Raw genomic sequence first — 12351 nt, 5'->3', positions numbered from 1 at the left:
GTGTTTTCCTGTTCTGTGTTTTTGTGGAACACGTCATGGAGTGGTTTCTTGAGAAAAGACATGTGGGAATTAATTTTTCTTTAATCACTGAATGTCTGAAGATGTTATTGTACTGTTTTTATTCTAAGCACACACTGATTGATAGTCAGGCTCACTCAGTACCAAGTGAGGGGATTTTACAGGTACTGATCCATTATCTTCCAGCTCCTAGTGTTGCTGTTGGTAAGTCCACTGCCGCTCTGATGCCTGCTCTTTGTATTAGAGGTACACTCTCTTTTTCTCTAGAGGATTTTAAAAGTTCTCCTTATCACTGTTTTTTCTAAATGTCATGATTGAGTGAGCTGGGGACTGTTTAAGCTCAGAATGCCTGTTCCTCATTTCTGGGAAATTTTCTTGTATTAGTTCTTTGATAATTTCTCCCATTGATTTTGTTGGTCCTCTCTATAATGTCTTCTATTCAGATGTTGAGCCTCCTGGGTCCATCCTCTATCTTAGCTTTCTTCTTCTCCCATTCCCATCTCTGAGTCATTTTGTTCAGCTTTCTAGGGATTTTTTTCCACCTTATCTGAAAGCACTTGGTATTGCATTCTTTACTTCTGCTCTTACATTTTAAATTTCCAAATACTCTTTCTGTTCTCTAAACATTCCTTTTAGTAACTTTCTGTTCTGCTTTTGTGACTATAATATCTTACCTAATATTATTTTGGTACAAGGGTTTTTAAATGCTCCCTGCATTGTCTCTGTCGTCTCTGATTATTATTTTTTGTTTGTTTTGCATGTTTTGGGCTCTGTTCGCGTTTAGAGGCTTCCTTAAACGCCTGTCTTGCCATTTGAAGTCAATAGCGAAGCACTACACTGGAAGCTGTGTGTGAGCATGGCCTGTGATTTGTGGGGCCTCCCTTTAGACTTCATTATGAGAGCTGTAGGTCTTTTCTTTTGGGCTCCTAGTTCCTTTAGAGAGAACCCCTTCGATCCCCTGACGGGAGAGACATAAGTGTAGCGTTCTGAGACCTGAGGGTCCGTCTCACTGTTCACTATGCAGACTGACTTAGTGCAGCACCTCAACTACCCTGCCCTCCCGTCCGGGTCTGCAAGCTCGCGGTCCGCCTGGTTCAAACGTCCCATAGAGAACAGCGCTCCTGGCTGCTGCTGGAGTTGGTGAAGGCTGGGCAGCTGGACTTATGGCCCAGACTGGACGACGTCAGTGTCCTCATCCAGATGTTTTACCAGTTCCCGCGTGTGACGCAGCCTCTGCAACGGAGTGCGGACGCACCCAATGGCTCCGCCCACGAGCATTTCTGGGCCCCACCGTGCACACTGACTTGTTTCTTACTGGCAGCGAGGTCGCAGCTTTTCCTCTCCATCAAGCCGCGTTCCACCATCCATTTTACTTCCTGTCATACTAAATGTTGATATGTTCTTGTTCCCTTTACCATTTTCCTGCATGTGTTTATAACTTTTTTTTCCCCTATAATTTTGAACTGACTTTGGAAAGGAGCGGAAATGATTGTGTGTGCTCAGTCTAATATGTTTGGCTAGCGGTGGCCAGCAGTAAATTTTCACAAACATTCCAGAAGCTTGGTGGTTGTCAGGATGGACACCTTCTCTTTCCACTGAGCTCTCTGGAACTCACCCGCACCCCTTTGGATCCTGGCCTCCCACAGGTCATCAGGGACCCCTTGATTGCCGAGTCAAAGGATCTAGTCTCACACTCATTCTTAAACTTGGCAGCGTTAGGGATCAAGGAGCATTTTGTCCATTCAAAACACCTTCCTCATGTGCTTTCTCAGACACGGGCTGCCTGGTTTTCCATCTGTGCCTGTGGTGACTTTTGTAATAACTGTTCTTCCTCCCACCCCTATGAAGGTGCTTCCTGGGGTCCCTCATTCTTTTTGTTCTTTACTGTTCACTGTAACAACTATCTGGAATCAGATGAGTCACAAATCTGATTACTAACTCAGCCCTATCCCCCCCCCCCCCTTCCCATCCGACTTTTCTTGTGTTCCTGCAGCAGTTCTGTGCTGTTGGTTGTATAAAAGACTGGCCCTTGCCTAATGGTTGTCCTACATCCAGGCGCTCTGTCTAGATTATTAGAAGAATAGCAGCAGCGTTTGTATAAGCAGATCTAGGAGGAAGGGATGGTTCTGAAGAGAGTGTGGGTTTGTCTTGAGTTTAATGAATTTCCTGTTTTCACGTTAGCCTCAGAAATATGGCTAAGCCTCCTGGGAAGTTGATCAAGGAAGTGTAATTTGTGAGCGACAAAAAAAAAAAAATGTGTGTGTGTGTGTATGGCTTGGGTGACTGAAGTGGCGTGAAACATTAAGGATCCACATGAATATAGGGATTATTTTAAGATTGCCGAGAAAGTCCTACATAGCCCCTGATTGTAACCTTAAATTCTGGGTTTTCAAAGTTGCTAGGTTTCTGAGTTCTTGCTCACAGTGACCAGTGAGGTGAAAGGTGAGAGTAATATTCTACTTCTGAAAGATGCTAAGTTGTTGCAAAAAACAAGCAAGAAAAAGAAAACCCCAAAGAAGTGTTTTGTTTTAGGTCAGAGCCCTGCTGTGACAGGTAGCTGAGGTCAGGGCCTAAGGCTGTAGAACTCTGCCCGTTGTTGGTGGGCTCACCAGAGGGCAGAGAAGAGTGAGTGCAGTGCGAGGAGGCTGGAGATGAGCTCAGCTGCCCCCCACACCCCGTCCCGGCATTGCCCAGCATGGTGCCTCTGGATGGGAGTATTGCTAGGCTTGCAGACTTCACTCTACACTTTATAGATGGAAAACAGACAGTCAGGAGCTCCAGACCAGATTTTGTGGTCACCAGGATTCTGCCCATCATACCAGCTGCCTCCTGAGGCTTCTCCTCCCTGCCTACCACCACCATGTGCATGGCAAACTGGGAGTGTAGTCCAGGAGCATAACCCCTGGCATCCAGGAGTGCCTCAGCATGGTGGGGCGAGGAGGGGAGGAATTAGTGGTCGGTCCCAGGCTTCTCCTGGACCCGCACACACCCCTGTCCCTGCAGCACCTGGATGAGGCATGGTGGGGGGTTGCCCACCTATCCACAGGCACAGGGAAATCAACCCCGGACAGCTAATCGCCTGTCCAAACATTGTTGGTAATCTGCATCCCTAAAATAAACCTTTGAAAGATGGAAAGATGTTAGTAATTTCTGGCCATATGTGCCTCCTTCCCTACTCTCCCCACCTCAAAAAAGAAAGTGAGCCAAATGGCAAGGAATAAAGAGTCTAATGCAGAACACATTTCCACCATTTGATTCCCCTCTCCCCTCGCCATCCCCCCCACTTATGTAAACCAAATTCTTTTACACGGTCATGGCAAAGGACCATTAATTTTTGATTTGAGTTGTGATTAAAAGCTATACAATCAAAAGAGTGAGATAATTTCCACTGAAGCAATATCATTTGAAACCCAGTCATGGTATAGCAGGAAAGAGCAGGGTCTTTGGGGTTAGGGATGAGTTCTAACTTGGATGCCGTCTCTTACAAATGGTGGCCGCATGTTGTCACTGCGTAACTTGTGTCCTTCTCCTTGGTTGTAATAAGTAATGATGATTCTTCACATGGATGCCATGAGCATTAGGTCAGGAGCCGCACGGATGGCACCTGTCCTGGGCCCGTGGACAGCCTGGCACGTGGTGAGGACCTTAAAAAGGACGGCTCACTTCTCTGCAGAAAGGACACCCACAATGGCGGCTGAGCACACATTCCCCTTTCCTGTTGATGGAATTGATCACTCCTATGGCAACACTTGGTTCCCAGCCTGCGACTTGAGGAAGTAGCTTGAGACTCATCTAACGTGTGGGGCCAGCTCTTAGAAGCTCTTGTGAAAGGAGAATTGTTCTGACTACCTTGCCTCCCTGCAGTATTTTTTACTGCCTTTCTTTGTGGTTTCTCCTGGTCCCGTTTGCTCTGCTTGGCAGAGGGGAGGCAGAGATGGAGACTCGGTTTGCCCAGGCCTGAGCAGTCAGTCTCCTCTTGCAGTCCTCACGCAGCCCCGCTGAGAACCTTGTTCATTTAGCGAGCCCCCGACTAGAACAGTTGAAGTCTTTTCTCAAGTGAACCCCAGGCATGAGATTTTAAGCCAACAAGGGAGGCTAAACCACCAGGTGTGGGCCTGTTTGGGCATGTCTGGGGGGAGGTCCTGGAGGGGTTGGTTTCTGCTGCCTTCTGTTCTGCACCGCCCCCCACCCCCCACCCCGCTGGTCTCATGACACTCTGTCCGCAGTGGGGTTGGGACTGCAGCATGATTGGTGGTGCGGCGGCGCTGGGCAATGGCTGGTTCAGTCTGCGGGGAGAGTTAAAGAAAGGAGCCCCCTGGGAAGGTGCTCAGCTCACTGCCACGTGTGCGTGGAACCTGGGCCAGCTGTGAGGGCAGTGCTAATCCTCAGCGAGGGCATTCTGCTGATTGGTGCCAAGCTCCAGAACCCTGCCAGCCTTGGGAGCGGGGCATTTCATAAGGGACACCAGGTCTAGGGTACTTTATGTGGTTAAGTAGGCTGCAACGTCTGGAGCCCTTTTTGTAAAAAAAAAAAAAAAAAAAAAAAAAAGAATCAGTGGGAACATGTTTAATTTACTGACTTTGACTCATTCATTAAAGGTTTGTTCCTAGGACATTTTCTCTGTACTCATTCTTGGGTTAGGCCAAGGGTGTGCTTTCTAATCAGCCAAATATTAAATTATAAAGGTTTCACAAATGCAGTTTTTCCTTTGCCAGGAGGAACTCTTCTTGCACCATTTCGTAAATAAAGTCGTTTGGAATGGTGGGTGACACTGGGAAGAGAGTTCAAGCTCCTGCCCCTCGTTTTCTTGGCCCATTTAATCAGCACTCTTAAGTCTTAGGTTCATTATAAAGAATCTGCAACACTAGAGTCAGCATGGGCCGCACAGTGATTAAATGTACCCATTCAGACATGGGTTTCAACGTCGGATTAGTGACTTTGGGCAGGTAAACTTAACCCGTTCTGCCTCAGTTTCCCCATCTGTTAGTTGGGGGGAAATAATCGCCCCTTCCTCATGGAGTTGTGAGGTTTGCTTGAAGAAACGGCACGGCCAGAGCTCAGCACACTCCCTGGGATGCCACATGCTTTCTTAATTGTTAGCTCTGGTTATTTAGTCCAGCTTCCAGCCCTTCCTCATGGAGGGTGGGTGGAAGCTTTGTGTTATTAAGAGGGGTTGAGTAATTTTGAATTCAGAAGAATTCAGAGAATGTAGAAAGTATCTGGTGACTAGTGTCTAGAAGATGGTTTCCAACCCCTTTGGACATACCCGGGGCTGGCTGGTCTGAAGGGAGTGGACTGGGACTCGAGGTGGGGTGTTAATGCACTGACAGCTTCTAGAAGCCTCCACAGTGATTTGTCTTCATCGTCAAAGTATCTGGTCCACACGTTAACACTGACATACGTTAACTCAGGGTCTGTAGAGACAAAGAGAAGAGAAGGCAGAGTCGGCAGAAACGCTGGCTTTCCCTCTCTGCGGGGGCTGTGCTCAGAACAGGAGCTCATGTAGCACATTAGACTAGAGGGGTCAGCACCTGGATTTACCTGTCAGGACTTCACTAGGACTTGCTCTAATCTATCAGGAAGTCAAAATAGAGTTTGGTTCCGTGTGGGTCTACTCAGTGGACTGAACATTTGTGGCACCTGGCTGATAGTGGTTGATAAAGCACTAGCAGTACCTGCTGTCAAAACTCCCTAACCGGTAGGCCGGCGGGGTTCCCGATTACTTCAGTGTTGAAGTTGGCCATTGATGTTCAGTGTACTTGAACATGACACTTTGAAGCATCCTGTAACTACCACTTGCTGGGTGTGTACACGTAGTCTGTCTGTCTCATTTAGCGGACACAGCTTTCAAGGAATTTTATAACCCTTGGACGTTGAAAAAATATAAATAAAACCGATTTAAAAAAAAACCTCAATAACTTTCTCTTAAAAAAAAACCCTCAGGGTAAGCATTTTTTTTTTTAATGCAGAGGTCTAAAGTCTTAGATGATATGGATTATATTGGATTATACAGTCCCCTTTTCTGAAAGCATGGTGTGATATTCTGAGTCAGAGTTTTAAAAAAGAGAAATATGAGTTGGTTTTGAAAATGTATTTGAGGCTCGTGGCACCTTGTGGCAACTGTTGAGACACCATGGGGCACTGCAGAGCCAGGGGGCAAAATCGGTGAGTGAAGGTAAACCGAGGCCTCTGTGTTATTTCTGAAACCGACACTTCGGCCGTAGGTTTGGGTTACTGTCGGGCATGCAGAGCTGTGTTCTAAAATGCTTTCTCTCTCCCCTTCTCTCTCCCCCCCCCCTGCCCTCCCTGTCTCTAGCACTGAGGATGAAAATAAAAGAAGTGAAAAAAGAAAATGGTGACAAAAAGATTGTCCCCAAGAAGAAGAAGCCCCTGAAGCTGGGGCCCATCAAGAAGAAGGACCTGAAGAAGCTGGTCCTGTACCTAAAGAACGGGGCCGACTGCCCCTGTCACCAGCTGGACAACCTGAGCCACCACTTCCTCATCATGGGCCGGAAAGTGAAGAGCCAGTACTTGCTGACGGCCATCCACAAGTGGGACAAGAAAGACAAGGAGTTCAAAAACTTCATGAAGAAGATGAAAAACCACGAGTGTCCCACTTTTCAGTCGGTCTTTAAGTGAATCTCCCGGGTGGGTGGGGGTGAGGGGTGGGGGCTGAGCGGGCAGCCCTGGAGCTCACTGCGCGTCTTCTGTGGGCGGAGGACCTTGTCACCCCGCCGGCTTTCTTCCTGCAGCGTCCCCCTCCCCTCCGCAGCCACGCTCCAGACCCCAGGATAGCCAGTATTTGAAGCCGCACACCCAGGTATGGAAACCCAGTTAGATTAGGAAGCCTTGTAAGATCTACAGTCCGGAACAGCATGTCACTGAGCACGAGGAGGCGTGAAACCATTTCAACCAGAGACACACTCGCTATAAAAGAACATTTTTTTTCACTGGAAAAAAAAAATGGTGGGGTGGAGGCAAAAAGTAAAAGACAGCAGCAAAAATGAATTCCTGCAACTTTCTTTGTGTCCTTATAAATTGCCCGTGGGTCGATCAGCTAATCTGTTCCTCTGAAATTAGAAAATACTGTCGGGAAGACACATTGCTTTTGGTCTCAGTCATTTTGCGTTCTGCCTGCTTTAGACGGAGACACCCAGCACACTTACAACTTAGGGTCGGTCCCAGAGGTAACAGGTGTGAGGAGAGAAGCACAAGGGCAGGAGGCAATAGTGACCAGAGGGAGGTCTGCCTGCCCTGCCCCTCCATGTGCTTGTCTTTTGCTGGGAATCAGCCAGTCTCAGATGCCATGTGAGTGGCAGTTGACATCAGCCTCAGTGCATGATGGAACTTCCACACACGTGGAAGGTGGCACGTGCCTGCCTTTGTGTGAGGAAAAGGAAACACCATGGGTACCAGACCGCCGGCATGAGAGAGATGATGATTTTCAGACCCAGGAGGCAATGGTTAGTGGTTTGCAAAAAAACATAGTTAAAGAAGAAATAAAAAAAATTAGAACAGACTAGCAAATTGCTAGTCAGAGCGAAGTGTAATTGGTGAAGGACTGAACATTCTAATTTCATCTGTTTGTTCATTTCGCATTGTTTTAAAAGAGCAACAATCCAAAACCCACTTACTTTTTAAGATTTCTTTTTAGAGTCTCTATTGAGCGTTTGAAAAGTGTGTTAGGACCAAGGTCTCCTGGTGCACCCGAGGCTGCTTTCTATAGAGAACGCCGTCACTAGGCATTTTGAGCGGGAGGTGGGTTCAGCTGGCAGCATAGGGCGTGGTCCTCCTTCCCGAGGAATTCGGGATTGCTGTGGCTCTGACACAACGCTAATCAAAACTCACAGTGCTCTCCATGCTTTTCCTTCCTGTGAAGAAATAGAGTTTTTTCAACTTGATTGCCTGCAGGTCAAAGAAATGTGGCACACATACTCTGCCTGTCCATCTGCATTTAGAAAATTTATTTCTATTTCTGCAGAGAGAATGTTAAGCCACAGTGTCTCCCCGTCCAAGGAGAGAGTTTCAAAGGCAACACATCTCTGCAGTTTTTCCCAAGTGCCCTAAGATATTTTTCAAAGCCCTGGTGTTTAATAAGTGATGTATGTACATAAACCTGTTCACTTATGCAACTTCATTCCTCCTGTTCCGTGTGTAGGAAGTATGTTCTTCCTCAAGCTGGGTTCCTGATTCTCTGTAACAGCTTGAGGACCCTCGGGGTGAATGGTTATAGCCAATATGGATGCTGCAGAGAGGCCAGGGAGTGTCACCCACGTGGCCATGGCCCTGGCCCTGGCCGGACACTGAGACATTGGAGATGCTGTTAGTTCTGAAGACTTCAGTCTGAAAATCAGCCCGCCAACTTTATTACCTACCTGAGGGTTAGCCTGATGTGATTAAACCTCTCACAATTTAGTGATCCCATCATTGTAACACCTTTTTTGTTGTTGTTGTTCTCTCTGACTTTTATTCATAAAGTGTTGGGGATCTTAAGTGAGTTGCCTGTAATTTTGGATAGTTAAAAAAGTGTATATATATTAGTTAATTAGAAATATTCTTTCATATTGTCAATGGAAATTCAGAGCAGTTACATGAGTGCATGGATCTGGGTCTTGGTTTTGATTGATTCACTCAAGTTCATTGATCCTATGTATCTGACATTTCTGCTCGTTTTTGACAAGAGCGCATCATACAACTGGACCCTCATTGTAAGGCAGGGGCCTTGGAGAGGGGTTTGTGTGGGGTGTTAAGAGCTACTGCAGAAAGGTTATGGAAGAATAATAGGTGGCCGTGTTGTGCAACTCTCTAAATGGAAATTCTCAGGTAGAAGGTGATATTTTCAGAGAAAATTCAAAATAAATTGAAAATGTGAATTGCAGCTGTAGGTTTTAACCCCGGCGCAGCGGCCTAGGACTTGGAGTGTTACAGTGGATTTGAGACACCCGCCAGCTCTGTGTAAACACATCAGCAATTTCAGGGCCCAGAGGGAGGCTCTGGCCCCAAAGTTGCATCGCTATCACAAACCTTTGTTTTGCTCAACAAAGGCTTTAACAAAACCAATGTGCAGACTCATTGGCTTGGTCATTGGTTTCCAAAAGAGGAGGTGTGTATGTGATTTGGTAATTAGTGCCAGTATAAAGGTCATATGTGTAAAGGTTTAAAATAATCATTCTGGGTAGCATCCTGTGAGGTCATTAGCAGAAGTCCGCTCAATCTTTGAAAAAAATATTAGTAGTTATTGTAGAAGATAGAAAGGGAGGTGAGAATTCCAAGAACTTTTTAGACTATCCTCTGTGTAACACTGAACTAGCACCAAGCTCGCCCCAAGGCAGAATCCATTCAGAGCTCCAGTGTTCACCTGCATCTGTAAATTACAGAAACACCTTTTCCCCAAACCTAGAACCCATGTTTCTCACCACACTTCAGGTGAAACTAGTTGCTCTGTTGTAACTCCCTCGATGTCTGTGATGGGCTCAGATGACCTGTGTTAGAAGCGCACCCTAGGTAACTCCCGCGGAATATTGGACTGGCCCCTGCAACCTGTCACCAGCAGATACATAAGACACGGGCGAGATTCTTGTTCCCTTTAGCTCCTTCCTGTAGCACTCCTCTTTTAGAGTCTAAATCTTTTACAAAAGCTTTGAATACTGTGAAAATATTTTACATTCCATTTCATTTGTGTTGTTTTTTTTTTAAACTGCATTTTACCAGATGTTTTGATGTTATCACTTATGTTAATAGTAATTCCTGTGTGTTCATTTTATTTTCATGCTTTTCCTGCCATGTATCAATATTCACTTGACTAAAATCACTCAATTAATCAATGATAATGTGAGTTGTGACTTTTTCCCCCCTATAATACACCATTCACCCCCTTCCACTGCACACATACCCTACTCCTGGTTTTTTTTTCAGTCATGTTTTCTGGTCTCAGTTTAATAGCTTTCAAGGGGTAGCTGGGCACAGGCGGGCTGGGGAGGCACCTGGAGGCACCACAGGCCACCCTCACCCCCATCCCACGCTGACCATCTGCTTCCAGGAATAAGTTCCAGGGGTGTGTCTCCTGGCTGTGTGTTTCAGATCAGAAAGGTTGTACACTTGCTCTACCAGCATGTTTTTCTCAACCCTGCCTGAGTTTCTTTCTCTAGTTTCAGATGCTCTTCCTCCCACTCCCCGGCCAATTCACTGTTAAAATTACTGACAAAAAACTTGAAAACTCTGTGGTATCTGGAGTCTTTGACCCACATGAGACCTTAAAGGAGATCTTTTAATTTACAGGTGGAGAAGCTAAGATGAGAGATGGGCTAGAGTTTCCTAAAGAGTTTGGGGCTCCCACGTCAATAGCGTTGTTGGAACTGGAACCCAGGGCTCCCAAGTCCTTGTCTTGTGGCAACATCGTCCGGCTTACCACTGAACTTCCCTTTGGATCCAGAGGGTGGCCCTTGGCAGGCCCATGCCGTTTCGTGTCAGGGTGTATGCTTCTTGCCTAAGGAATTGTTTGGTGTGACTTAATTCCATAAGCAATTACAATGACGCCTTCAGTTGATGTCATTCCCTGATTTAACCAGGCACTTTCAAACTTCAGACAACTGGCAATTTTACCTTGAAATGAGCAGATTCTCCCATCACACAAAAGCACACCTAACCACAGAGACACCATTTTTTAGGCATGGTATGAGGACGTAAAAATTCCGTTAAAGCTGTGCTCCGGGATGGACAGGTTTTCCCATACCGGTGCACCTGACTGGTGCACTAGTGATAACGCTGGCCCAGCCAAAGGAAATACCGGCATTTCCTGTTAGTTCTCCTGTGGTTAATACGAAGAAAAAATCTCTTTTAGGTTGGGTGTAGAGGTCATTATTGCCCCACTGACGCCCCACCGCCGTGACCCATGGTTTCCCCATTGCTATTTGAATTATTTTTTTATTTTTTTATTTTTACAGAGTCAGAGAGAGGGATAGACAGGGACAGAGACAGGAATGGAGAGATAAGAAGCATCAATCATCAGTTTTTCGTTGCGACACCTTAGTTGTTCATTGATTGCTTTCTCATATGTGCCTTGACCATGGGCCTTCAGCAGACTGAGTAACCCCTTGCTCAAGCCAGCGACCTTGGGTCCAAGCTGGTGAGCTTTGCTCAAACCAGATGAGCCCGCGCTCAAGTTGGCAACCTCGGGGTCTCGAACCTGGCTCTCCACATCCCAGTCCGACGCTCTATCCACTGCGCCACTGCCTGGTCAGGCTGAATTAAAAAAAAAATCGGCAAAAGGTTGATGAAGTGTATGCATAGGCATCTCGGCTTCAGCTGCTGGAATCGCCCTGGGGTCTGGGGTATCCAAGGGTCAGGACCGTTTGAACCTTGTGCCTAAGTGAGGCTGGCCACACCAGAGTAGCAAGCAGCCTTGCTTCCAAACTCTAGAGCATCCATGCCTCTTGAAGGAACCATACCGGTGTGCTGCTATTTAGGGGCAGGAGAGGAAGGGTCAGGCACTATGTTACCCAACTAAGGCTGGTCTTACTTCTAACGCTATCTCCCCACAATGAATCAGAAGGGCCAGCATTTCATTTTCGCTTGTGAGAAAGAGAAATCTGTATCAATCATCCAAGAGTAATAAAGAGCCATTCTCAAATCTTAGTATGTATCACTGAGGGGAACTTGCTACCATGCAATTGCGGGCTTCCACTCTCCAGAATTTCAGGTTCAGAAGGCTTGCCGTGGGGCCCTAGGCTCTGGACTTAGAATAAGTGCTCTAGGCTTCCCGGACGCCTACAGTCCACTGGATCTCACTTTGCAGAACATTCTAATTGGACATGAATGGCTCGGGAATGAGAATAAGATCCTTTTGGCATTTCCCTCTTCCCACATATTACTGCAGCCTTTTGGGAAGTTTTGTGAGCTTTTCTTACTAAGTATTAGTTAATAGAGGTCAGTTAGGTACACAAGGGAGGGACAGAGCCTAACTCCTTCATAGCTGGGTACATCTGACTGACCAGGGAGCGCTTCTCCAACTTGAATGTGCATGTGAGTCACCGGAGACCTGGGGTAGGGCCGACCCATCCAGCAGGTCTGAGGGGTCCTGCATTTCTGACGGGCCCCTGGCGAGGGCAGAGGCTGACCTGCTGGTCTACAGAGCACACTTTGAGTGGCGAGACTAAGGGGCAAGCAAGAAGGGCTGCCTGGGCTCAGTAGTGTCCTTGTCCCTGTAGTATAAAGCCATCTCCGGGGTCCCCACATCCTAGGGGCTCAAAATACTAACCAAGGTTTGGGTTGGAAAGAAAATGATCAAACTGGAAGAGCTGCAGTTAGAAACCCGAAACTGGGGTTTATCCCTCA

The 12351-nt window shown here is 46.8% G+C and overlaps 1 protein-coding gene across 1 annotated transcript in view; it reads left to right on the top strand.

Annotated features, from left to right (window-relative positions):
* SFRP1 (secreted frizzled related protein 1) overlaps positions 1-7026 on the top strand; it is a 42336-nt gene extending 35310 nt beyond the window's left edge. Inside the window, exon 3 of the mRNA XM_066235412.1 lies at positions 6335-7026. Within this exon, the coding sequence (XP_066091509.1) occupies positions 6335-6657 (323 nt within the window). The 3' untranslated portion in view covers positions 6658-7026. The remainder of the gene's footprint in view (positions 1-6334) is intronic.
* Positions 7027-12351: the final 5325 nt, after the last annotated feature.

The sequence above is a fragment of the Saccopteryx bilineata genome, chromosome 6, assembly GCF_036850765.1.
Source record: "Saccopteryx bilineata isolate mSacBil1 chromosome 6, mSacBil1_pri_phased_curated, whole genome shotgun sequence".
Classification (NCBI taxonomy): domain Eukaryota; kingdom Metazoa; phylum Chordata; class Mammalia; order Chiroptera; family Emballonuridae; genus Saccopteryx; species Saccopteryx bilineata.
This window is presented reverse-complemented; position numbering and strand designations above follow the sequence as displayed.